This window comes from Meleagris gallopavo, chromosome 1 (genome assembly GCF_905368555.1).
Source record: "Meleagris gallopavo chromosome 1, MGAL_WU_HG_1.1, whole genome shotgun sequence".
In the NCBI taxonomy this organism is placed as follows: Eukaryota; Metazoa; Chordata; class Aves; order Galliformes; family Phasianidae; genus Meleagris; species Meleagris gallopavo.
Window position 1 is genome coordinate 39,018,075 of NC_139404.1, and position 12,894 is coordinate 39,030,968.

At 39.9% G+C, this 12,894-nt stretch overlaps 1 protein-coding gene across 1 annotated transcript in view; it reads right to left on the reverse strand.

The window, feature by feature from the left end:
• Nucleotides 1-12,894, reverse strand: part of PAWR (pro-apoptotic WT1 regulator) — a 73,087-nt gene that overhangs the window by 34,126 nt on the left and 26,067 nt on the right. Inside the window, exon 3 of the mRNA XM_085221768.1 lies at nt 655-783. Coding sequence (XP_085077894.1) covers nt 655-783 — 129 coding nt within the window. The remainder of the gene's footprint in view (nt 1-654; nt 784-12,894) is intronic.

A 12,894-nucleotide genomic window follows, 5' to 3' on the forward strand; every position in this document is an offset into this window, starting at 1 on the left:
GCTCTGGTTGAACTTAAATAAACAAAATGAAAAACAGCAAATTGTCAAAATGAGAAGTTACTTAATCCTAAAACTTTGAAGGAACAACTGATGCCAAAAGATGTAATAGCTAAACTACTCAAGAACTACACAGAATGACTGAAGTTAGCAGAGCTCTCTGCGTCTATCTGCTCCAACCTCTGCAGGTACACCAAGAGCAGGGTGCCCAGGACCACATCCAGACAGCTTTTGAGGGTCTCCAAGGAGATTCCATTGACAGCCATGCATTGCAAGGGGACTGAAGAATAAAATGTGGGGAGAAAAGTGAAAGATTACGCAGTGGCAAAGATTGTTCTCTGTGTGTGTTTCAGTATCAGAATCCAGAGAAGTTTCTCTTCCTCATGAGTGTTTCTTGGATACTAATATCTTTAGCTTGACAATTCTGGTGTCAGAGGTGTGTCTCAGAAGTGGTGAGTTTGAGGAAAGAGTATTTGACAACTCCCAGATAAAGTTTGTTTCCAGATAGCCCATAAATCTACTGTTAAGTAGGATTAAAAAAACAAAAACAAAAAGCAAAAAACAAAACAAAACAAAAAACCAACAAAACACAAAAACAAGGCAACGCCAGTTAAAAAAAACTGAGTAAAATACCAAATGGAAGTGTTAGGATCTCACCTGTATTAAATACGATCCAGTAGAATCTGCACTGGAACTCTCATTTTGTATTGTATTCTGTTGGGTAATAGCATCCTCCTTCTTTCGCTCCTTCTGCCCTGCTTCATCATCTTCATATTCATCAAGGCTCTAAAACCAAAAAATATTCAGTTATAAAATCATCATCTTATTTTGCTTCACATGCTTTTCATATTTCATAAAATTCATGCATCAGTGAAGTAATAGTCTAAAAGATTAATTTTATTTTTTAGAAAAGTTTAATTGAATTTTTAATGGATCTTGATATCTCCAGTACAAGAATGAAGTTTGACAACTGCTTTTTTTGTTAATTACAAAAAAGAAATAATCAAGATTCAATTTGACAGAGCCCTACGCAACGTTGTCTGAGTTCAGTGTTACTTTTGCTTTGAGCAAGAGCTTAAACTGTACCTTCCACTTGAATGATTCTGTGATTTTACAGCCCCATTTGTCCTAGGCAATAATTTTACCTCTACATAACAGATCTGAAAGAAGTACAGAAAAGGAAAAATACAGAAAGAATTAATTTTATTCTCAACTCAATAGCTGATTTTTTAAAAAATTTTTACATGGTGAGTGAGAAGTATCAGAAGTATCACACTGAATCATCCATATTACCATTGCTCTCCTTAACTTTGAGTTCATCTTTGAAAATTAATTGTCGGAAAATAGTCATTTTAAAATCAGCCGGGCATTCATATAAGTTAATAATAATTTACACAAACGTGTAATCGCTTGCCTTTTCATACCACATTTACTGAAACGCTGAGTTCAAAAGGACTACATTTCTAAAGCACTGACTACTAATATATGAGATCCAAAAAAATACCATGAGGACAGAAGGCAGAAACACTGCCCTTGCGTTAGCTCAAAGTCATGCTGAAGCCAGGGCTGAAACAGCTCAGCCAGTTTTGCACTAGGTCAGCTGCGTCTAGATTGGTCTGTATTAGTTTAACTTACACAAATTTATGGAAAGTATTTGGAAGACCATCTCAACTCAGACGTGAATCTCCAAAACCGTTTGTCCACAACATCACAAACTGTTGGCTAGCACTCGGTGTTAAAACACCACCACAGCAAACAAATGATTCTAAGGCTTTTGAGAAAGCTTCCAGATGAATGTGCCACAGCTTGAGAAGCAGAGGGCAACAGAGACGAATGTAAAATGATTTGAATTCCATTTTCTAACACCCACAAAAGATAAATCACTAGTCTGAGGTTTAGATAGTGACAATTTTTCACATCATCTTATCTAGAAGACACAAGAGTAGACAAAAGCCTACAAGGAGAATGCTGAAATGTAGCATTTTTTGTAAAGAAAAAGGTGTTATTTAGTAACTGAAAATCACAGTAGTGTATAACAAAGAAAATTTGGCTGCTGCAAAGCAAGCACTGCGGTGACAACAGTGCTAAAAAACAAACTAAAAAGGCACACACTTCCAAAAGCAAACATAAGTGAACCCAAATAATGGCCATTTAAGTTCTCTGCAGTACCACCGAAGGCAGAATCCTAATGCAGTTTCACTAGTGTACTTTTAATCAACATCTGAATGCAATTACTGTAGACCTGCCTACTTTTATCACTAGGGAATGGCACACTTAAAAGGTTATTACAGCTGAATAATCATACACTCAAAAATATTTTCAAAAGGTGATCTTCTCAAATTAAATGATTATAAATCAAAAATATTTCACTCCATTGCCTCAGTTCTATTACTAACAGAGAGTTTCTAAAACAGTCATAGTACATTCTAGAAGCTGATTTTTAAACCTACATTCTCCATCTTTTATAAACTGTAAAAATGAAGAGTTCTGGTAATAAAAACTTCAGTCTGTATCTTATTTTATCCACCATTCATGTAGCCCATTCTGAAGTTTCAGTATCAAAAATAAACCTAAGCCTCTGCCACAAAAAATGGAGCCATGTTCTTCTCTTGAAAAGTTCAAAGAACTACAAGGTTCACAGAAAATCTCACATACATTCAGACTAATGTTGGGCAGGTGGAGAATGATATTCCATTTGAAAAACAGAAAAAAAAAATTGATTGTTCTTCTGTCCTCTAAGTTGTTTCTGTAAGGAATGAAGATCTCAGATAAACTCAAATGAAGAGACAATCTGAGAGGAACTGGAGAAGAGCAGCCTCTAATAAACCAAGAAGAAAATCAACAGGATGAAGAACAGTTAGCAGCCACTGAAAAAAGCTTTAAATTTTCAAGGGAAGCATAAAACTCAAATTCCAACGCTGTAGGAACAACAACAACAACAAAAGTCTTTGTAATGACCAAGCAGACACAAGTGCTCCTTTCTTCCCCAATTCTCTTCTTCAGATGCACGCCTCATAAGTTTTTTTCTAGAGACCATAAGTATCAACAGTAATACTTATCCCTGAATACAATTACATCTCTGAGGAAGAATGTTTCCCTCTCTTTTCATATAACATCACCTGGTATCAACCCTTCTCTCGGGGTTCTTGGACAGGAACAAAATGCCATCATCTGATAGGAAATCTCCAGGCACAGAATGTTAAAATCAGCACTAGCAGTCAGGATTTGCCAGGAAGGTACATTCCCACCTGCCTTCCTCCTCAGGAAGGGCAAAGAAGGCTGACAATCAGCGCCATCGCAAGGCACTCAAAACCTCAAGGAGTTCATACTGCAGTCAAAGGCTTCCTTCCCAAGCACAGAACAGTTAGCTGAACAACTTGATGTAAACACAGGTTGGAGAATAAAGCCACTTCTTTGAGGGCTGCTGGAGTCTGCTCCCACTTCAGCTGACATCACCAGAGCAGGCCCCAAAGGAGCAGGGGCACAAGCACTCTGTGTGACAGCAGGAACATCCCTTGCCCACAGCAGCAGGAGAACAGACTGAGGTGCAAGCCTAACCCATTAGATAATTCCCCCATCAACTCCCTTCCCCCTGCTTTTTATTTTCCTGCTAGGCACATACCACTGCAGATTCTTATTTTCCATTAAAATCATCTGAGTTTTGTACAGCAGACATTCAATGTGACATTCCCACATCTGATCTTAATATAGGGAATCCACAGAAATTCTTTAGGTTTTCTAGCATTTCAGTGTATGTTTGAAGCTGTAGTATAAACATTTTTCTGTAAACCTCTAGTATGGAAACTACAAGCAGAATAAGATGCTTTCAAAAGGATCAGGAGGATGAAGGAAACAGCCCCAAAGACAGCCCTACATTCCAGCACACCGCCGGCCCGCAGCTGAAGCAATGCAGTACAAAAACATCTCAAGTGGTTCACTGGGTTGCTTCCTATGAACACTTGAGCATCGCTAACAACAAACGCCAACTGGTTTTCTCCAAAAGAAACAAGCAGCATTTCTAAACGTAAGAGATCAGCTTCTGAATGGGCACAAGCAACTCTGGTCACAACTCCCCATCCTTCTGCTGCAGCACCGTGCCTCACAGTCCTGCTGGCAGAGCACCTATCTGTGAGCTTCCCTGTTCATTTCATGAGAAATCTCTCAGGTTGGTTTCAGCAGTCTAACGAGCCCAGGTTAATTTCCCTGAGCCAAATGCAAGTGTTCGAGCTGTCTACTTTGCCCAGCTCCTGAGATGGCTGCAATACATCAGTTTTTCAGAAATGATGAGCACTTGAGTCCGTAACATATTTTAACAGTCCAGCAAGACGTGCAAGCAGAGATACACAGTCAGTAAAGCTCAGTTTGTGTTCAACTTCGCATTTGGGCAATAAACAGAATGTCCACAACATAAGCACTATCAGTTACCCTGGCATTTCTTCAGCTCCTTAAACACGCTAACAATTTTGGAGAAGAAATAAATCTAGGTTTCTTCCCACTGCACTAAAACAACCTTGAACAATTTTAAATAAGATAGAGAAGATGATTTCTGTGTTTAGCAGAAGTCTGAACTACACAATCATAACTTCTTATCAAGATGCTGGGAAAGTGCCAAGGCTTCTAATAAATTTAAGCATTTCCTAAATCATCCCCAGTGGAAATGAAAGAAAAGATAACGAATTCTTTTTTTACTCTGCACTAAAATGTGACAAGACAATTGATTATAATGAAGTACTTTTTGGACATCAACAGCATTTATCCCTCAGCTGGCCATTCAGAAAAGCCTGAGAGTTCTCTGCAAACAAGGCTGTTTCACACATCACTTCTTTACAATCACTTTTCTTCCCACAGCACGGAGAACCAAATGCTTTCTATCTTTATCACACAGAGCTGCAGTATTTGCTAAATGCCACGCTCCCATCTCTGCACATGTCAAACCTTACTGTCATCATCCCCCAGAACGTACCCCACAAAACAAGCAAAAATCCCAAATCTCAGTGATTTGAGACTATGTAACATTTCTACTTCAGAACCTGAAGTATTTATGTAAAATGGCCTTAGGGTAATATAATCTTACATTGGAACAATAGTCTAAATGGAAAAATTACATCTTTTTCACTACACAAGCCCTTTTATCAGGCCCAGCTTGCCTAAGTGTTTTTCTTTACATCTTGAAAAATCTCCCTGCAGGGGCAAAAAGAGCTAGAATTATTCACAGTAGTTAACTAAATCTACAAACGGTGCTATGAGTATGGATTACCCAGAAAAAGAAATATATATATTTTAAAAGAATATTTGACCCTGTCACATTTTTAAGAGTCCAAAAAAAGGATACTGGACTCAGGCACCTTAGCTGAACAATCTCTGTACGCTCCTGAAAGTCTATGTACCCAAATGGAGCAGTCCAATATCAACAATTAGTGTGAAAACAAGAATAGATTTTTAACCCAGAGAAGGGATAAAGGCAGGAATCTTTGGTATCTGAGATCAAAAGAGACCCCAACGCAACAATGGGTCAGCGAACAGCAGGTGGGCCACAACACAGCTGACTGCAGCCCTGGGATGCACTCATCCCAACCACTCAGCCAACAAAGAGCAGCAAAGGGACAGGCATTGCTTAAAGGACTCGGACATGCACATCTTGCTCCAAAGATCTCATGGTATTCACGATCCAATGTCACATCCACATTCTGTCCATCCTTTTCTCACCCAAAACAGGAACTCTGAAGTATACACTTGATATACTCAATTCTACTCCAGACCAGATAGAATGTGTGTTCTTTGTCTCAACCCGATAGTTTTAAAAACCCACTTAGAAATGAGGGAGGAGAATGGACACGACCTTATTTGTCTGTATCAGAGCAAAATAACAAAGTATTCTGAATTCTTTTAAAGTTAAGTAAAACATCAACTACATCAAAACCAGAAAGTCAATTATTCCTCTATTATAATAACAAAAAGCAGCTATGTTTGCAGTTTGTTATTCAGCAAAATACACTGTTTGGCCACCACTATCTTCAAACATACCACAAGAATGAGTTCAAAAGTCAAATGTTTAACTTAAACTAATCGCCAAAAAATCCTTTATCACAAGGCTTGTCATGAATGATTGGTGGAAATGCTCAATTTAGCTACTTAGTACGTGATATTAATATTAAAGTCACAGAGTAAAATATCTGGGGATACAAGAGAAAACGGAAGGGGAAAAAGCTATCTAGAATTACTTGAATCCGTCTAGAAAAGAGAAGAATGTAACAAAAATAAGGACTGACAGGCTAACAGAATTACATACCAATCTATTTAGTGCTACACTTGAAGTTAGTTAGCATCTTAAACCTCTTTAGATTGATCACCATCTCAGAACAGAAGCACCAGGCAGCAGAACTGACAGAAGATCAATATACGAAAAAGTCAAACTGCTGACACTCATTCCACAGGAAATCATTATATAAGTATAATAATGACTCATCCAAAGCACTGATGCTCTACTCTTAAAAGCAAAAAGGAACAAAACCCAATATAAAATAAAGGAGCTAGAAGAAAAGCAGCCTGGTCCTCCTCTTGCCAGTGGACAAAATCCATTCCACCTCACTTCAGAACTTCAAATATAGCACAGCTTTGGTATGCTAGAAAATTGAAATCAAACATCTTCCTTCCTTTTCTAATTTTTGCTCCAATCAGATTCTGCTGATTAGAAATCTTTTCTCTGCTGCTGGTTCCATCTATTAGAGTTATCATTAATAGCACTGAACATAAAAATATAAAAGTTACAGTAATGTTCCCCAAAACCACACAAAACAGAAGAAAAAATGGTATTTTATTCCAAAGTTGAGTCAATTGCCAAAACTATCTCCTTATCCTCTTAACATTTCAAAATGACCCATCCTATCCAATAGGAAGATGGCAGAGCAGTGAATGAGCCAAAGAAACCTGGCAAAGCAAGCCTTGGCTGTCACAGTGAGGAAAAAGAGAGAAACAAACACCTAAGGTATATGTACCATTCGTGGAAAGAGCATTTCACAATTTGCATCATGCCCTGCATTCTAGGAAACACTTAGGGGTTGCTAAAGTTAAAGAGAACTTCTCCTGGATACAAAGAAAACAAGAGTCTACAGACTCAGTGCCTGCCTGCCTCTATTCTTCCTAGAAAATGTCTTCTGCTATTAGATACAAATCGTAGAAATACTGGTGCTACAGATAACGTAAACTGTCTGGATCTAGAGCATTCATCCACTGCAACAATGGCTAAACAAAAGCAACCCAAAGAACACTTTAATGGAGTCAAAATGCCTGTGACCACCACTGTTTTGCCTTCCATTGCCATGCCAAAACTAAACAAATAGAAACAACACTCTGGAAAAGATGCATCTCCATGTTGATGAAGACCAAACAGCAAACACTCTTCTGTTTAAAGCCAGAATGGTGAGAAACAAACCTGAAAGAAGACTAGCATGCTATTTTCAAAACAGACATTTCCTTTTCATGTGAAAAGGTGATGTGGAAGGCATCTAATTCTTGTTTTCTTCCCTCAATTAAATAAGGTATTTCTAAAAAGAAATAAAGATGAGATCGGTATTTGAGGAATGTTCTAAAAGGAGATCAAACAGGTTAATGTGTACCATGTTTCTAACTATCCTCTTAACCACGCAGTTTGTAGCAATTCATACCGACTGTCAAGTTGCATTTAGAATGGCTTTTTAAAAACGTAGTACAATGCCATCGCAGGTTTCTGCTCTCCTGCTTACCAGGTTAATTGTCATTTTGCTTTTTCCACCCAGCTGAACCTCATTCAGTATTTACAAACAGCAGCTATGGGATTGGTCAAATTGAACAAAGCCAGAGAGGCTGCTGACAACCAAGTGCGCACGGACAAGTTGTGACAATAGACTTAGCACCAGAACCAATTCCAAGGGAAAAAGAAAACTTCAGCACAATGCTTCTTTGAGACTTGTGCTGCATTTCTAATTTGGCAGTCGGATCTTTTGAATCCTTAGAAAAACTGATAAAGTATCAACCAGTTTTTCTTCTCTCCCAGTTGTTTCCTTTTATCTTAACACAAACTGTTTTACCAGAGAGAGATGAGGATGCTACCCTCAGCTGTGCAACAGAAAGGGAAGAACGTATTGAGAGAATCACATTAAGCAGGACAGGCACATATCTGTTAACAACTGTTAAATCTGATGCTCCACACAATAAATAAGCACTTTTGAAGCCCCCGTAAGTGATGTCAGGAATAGACAGAACATACTGATAGAAGCCATCTGGGCAGACAAAGCACATCCCCAGTGCTGGTATATGGTTGGATAGTAATACTCAGTTAAGTTCAAAATAGTTAAAGCTGCTGCTGCAGTCAATACTGGAACTATTTCTTGACAAAGGCCCTCACAGCCACAAGTGAATCCTAGCAACAATACCATGAAGTTGGTTCCCAACCTGGACTTCTGAGATCACCCTTCAGCTCTGCCATTTGGAAGGAAGGCCACTTCCTCAGGGGCCTAAACAGATTTTCTGTATAAAATGCTCTTATCATTGCCCTAGGCTCCTGACAGAAATCCTGGCTAGATTCTCATGGTACAACTCCACATCCTAACAGTACGAAGGTCTTCTATCACCAGCATTTGTGCTCCAACTTCTTTGTGGAAACTGAGCTCAGAAACCACAGTTCCTCCGTAGCCATATTTTAATTAAGTCACCAGATAAGGGAGGTAGTTTCCAGATAGCATAAATAGTAGAATATTAATAATGGTTTGATATCTTAGAAGATCTGAAACTTACACAAGGCGTTTTGAAAATCAAGTCTGTTATGAGTGCAAGATGAAGATCAGCTGCCACAGTAAGGCAGCAGACAGCATGAAACCTCCCACCCAGGCCGCAGCACTGCACACAGCCCAGAGCTAGCCCAGAGTGTGTGTGTACTCAGCTCTTCCCTTCCATAGGCCACGTGAGCAACTAGGGCAGCAAAGGATAGCTCTGCTTCACTGGTTCAGAGGCTTTTTCTTGACCTTTCCATCACAGTTAGAGTGAGCTGCTTTAATTCCATTGCAGCATTCACCTCAAATCACAACATTTTGATTACCTGGGCTAAAACATGGTGCTTCCCCTAGTAGATAAGGAAAATTAGGGCTTCAGGATGGGAGCATGTGGATCGGCGAGACTTCACCACTCAAGAGCATTTCATACGCACACTTTAATCCCACAAAACAGTACAAGCAGGTTCAAGTGCTTCAGTACAGCAGCAGCATTTGCATATGGTGACCTCAGAACAGCAAAGAACATGCACAGACACAAAAACAGATCAATCTAGGTGTGAGGAAATGTGTGGTAGGATAGTGGGGGGAATGAGTCACATCATAAAGCTTGGTTCAAAACAACTGCACTCCCTGGAGCCCTACACTACCCTAACTCGCTATGGTGTTTTGCAGCAAAGCAGACCTGAATGAGGCAGGAGTGAGTAAAGCAGGGAAAATGCTTGACAGATAAAACAAAGCTTATTCTTGCAAGTGCAAGCCTGTACAAAAATATACAATCTTTTTTTCTCTCAAATTTGTTGAGTGGACGACATGGGTTTGGGTTGTTTTTGTTTGTTTGTTTGTTTACAGCTATACTGTTACTCACATGCAGCACTGTGGATCTTGGCCAGATCTCCAGGAGCTGAGAGGTTCTTTCCATGTCAACAGGTATACCCCCTCAGGCTGGAGGGCTGAAGCAAGTCATTAAGGTCTCATATAAAGCATTTGTTACCTTGATTTAAAAAATGCATGCATATCCTAACTGTTTATCAGGAATAAAGGCTGAAGTCTTATTTTTTGTTTGTTTTTTAACTGCTCAGAAACACATTAGTTAAAAATAGTTGATGAAATTGGCTATATGCAGACAGGGATCCCTGAGCCTGCCCTGTGCAGCACATGGCACAGTGTAGCAGTGCATTGGTAAGGGTCTGGGTCACCCACGTGCAGAATAAGAGGGCCCTACAGCCCCACTCCCTGTCCTGTCGAGCACAGAGAGCAGGAGGGAAAGGTTAAGACTGACATAGGAATTAACATGCATCATCCTCTCCACGGTAACTGCTCATATGCATTGCTTTCTGTAGGCCAGTCTGTTCCTGCGGTGAATACAAGGTAATCCAAGCCTGGCCATGCCCAGCAGAGGGAAGGTGCGCAGCCTCCCCACTCCAGAGGCAGGTCCTGTGGAACATGGGGAGAGGAACTGGTGGGGGCCGCAGCAACCTGCCACACAGCCAAGTCGTGCCTCATATCAGTGAAAAGCCTGTTTCTAAGAATCCCAGGGGCAGAAAACTTCTACAGCTAAAATAATGCTGCAGAAGGGGTGTTCATGTTGTAGGCAGAAAAAACAAACGACAAAAACCCCAAATCCCCCAGCCACTTGCACTGAAAACTAGGAGCAAGCAAGAGAGGAAGCACCAGTGGAGTCCAGACTGAGGAGTCTGCTGTTCACATTATTAAAACGTGCTTTTAATTTCTCAGACCACAGGCTAAAGCCTGTAATAATGTCACTTGGAGAACAGAAGGCTGAGTGAGCATCTGAGGGTGAAGAGGAATGTTTTCACAGGCGCAGTTAGTAAATACCACTGGCTCCTGCAGACATTCTTCCTTAAATGGACATTAACACTGCATTAGGTTAGAAAAAAGCCTCCTGGCCCACCATAAGCGATAGGCTAGCAATTGACCTCTTAGCACCTGCACTACAAGATACTAAAATTGGGGGGATGCTTTGCATATACAACATTAATTTTTAAGAACAACCTAAAACCCTTTCCCCTCCCAACACACGATTTTCATCTGTAGATTTTGAAGCGTAAGGAATCCCCCGATCTCTCAAATACTGTAAAAACAACATAGAAATAAGAAGTCTCTCTGCCTATCTATGACCAAGTGTATGAGGGCACCAGACAGTTTAAAGGAAACTGCTCTAAAACTGAACTTTCACCCAAAAGTTGAGCCAAGCTTTATATGGACACTGAAATAACTCTGCATTACTATGATTTTATTTTTACTTCCTTTTTTTTTTTTTTTTTTTTTTCTTTTTCATATGCCACTCCATGATTGCTTTCTCAAGCCAAGAAAGCAAGACTGCTTTCCTTCCACTATGATGCCTAGCAGCATGAGCAATAAGGGCTGAGGCACCACAGCAGTGCTATCCACTCGGCCACACTCCAAGTCTTCCCCTGTCCCAGTTCTGCCTATGGGCTTCTGCCAGTCCTCAGCACCACGATGTCAGGCAAGCCACGTCAGGGTAACTCACTAGCACTAAGCTAACCCTATGAAACATCAATCATCTTGGCTGAGCTAACTACAGGATCAAACACAGCTTGAGTCAGTAGGGGTGAGGCAGGTGGGAGCATGTATCCACAGCAGCCCTGACACGGAAGCACTTAACTCTCACACGACTGAGATCTCAGCAATTCTAACCAAAGAACTGCTGAATTATTCATCTAAAGCCCACACTCAGGTACTGATTGAACATTACTCATATCAACTACTTTGTGATTCAAGTGGTGCCCCTGGTAATGGTAAAGGTATCTATTTCAAGGTAAAAAAAAAAAATAATACCTGAAACTCTTCTCCTGTGGACATGGATCACGGTGACTTCTTCAACCTACTGTTTGTGAGACCTACCCAACACTTTGTTCCTTATAACCTGCATGGCTGCTATCCCTGGAAGGCTCAACAGGAGGCCTACAACAGAACTCATGCAGCTGCTGGAAGTTTTCACATTAAGACCACATTAGGATTCCAGAGGTAAAAACGCCAGTCAAGAGTCACAGGCAGTGGATTAACGTACACCTTACAGCTTGTGCTCCTATGCAGTTGAGTCATTATAACTGAAATAAAAGTAAGCTGCAACACAGGTACAAATAACCAGAATATAAAGACAGGACAAGATGGATTCCTCAACCCAGCTTTCCCACCACAAACAGCACGAACTCAAAAATACCCACAGAGCATGGTCAGACAGCCCAGTCTCATCCTCTGCTCATTCTGAAATCTACACTGCCTGCTCTTTTTGTGTTGGCTCAATGGTTCGAATGGACTGAAGCTGATCCTGCTGTAAATGAACCCATCAGAAACCAAAAATATTATCTTCAGACATACTACTTCCCCTGCTACAAGAATAGGTGTCCAAGCTCAACAAAAGTGATGGCACAAGAACAGGAACCACTGAACTTGGCCTTAGTCCTTGTGAAATTTGTACTGAATTATCCTCTCTCGGCACAGATACTCAAAACTGTTATTAACATTTATTTATCTTGTACACATGCTGTTCCTCACATTAGTAATTTCCCCTGTTAATGTACACAGGCAACTGCAGGAAAGAAATATCTAATGAAATCAAGACCACAGAGATGGTAACACAGCCATTACTCTATGTACTCTATGTTCTATGGTTCCAGTATTCCCTTACTACTGCTTTAAGCAACATTTTCCACAGTGCTAAGCGGAACTCCCATTTATTAAAACAATTAGAGTTCCATATACAGTTCCATTATATTTTATTATACTTTTAACAAGGAGCTAATAAGCTAAAAATAAAATATTCAAAATTCAAGCTGTCATAATAAGTATAGATCTGGTTTAGGACCTTTTATGGTATCTGGCCATCTTTATTTGGAGAAAACAGCATCTTTATTGGATTTTGCAATAATAAAAAGCTCTGACTCTCTTCGACGCCTGCTTTTCAATTAATGGTTTGTGCTTGAAGGCTGTTCTTAGAATGTGTAAAGAAGGAAAGAAAATTTAAGCACATCTATGCAATGTCATATCAAACACCCACAAAGGCTTTCACAGTCACTTTTCATTTATATGAAATACTGTAATAAAGTATTTCTGCCAAAAGGTCCAGCAAATATTATGAACACTATCCTGTCAGTGTAAAAGTCAC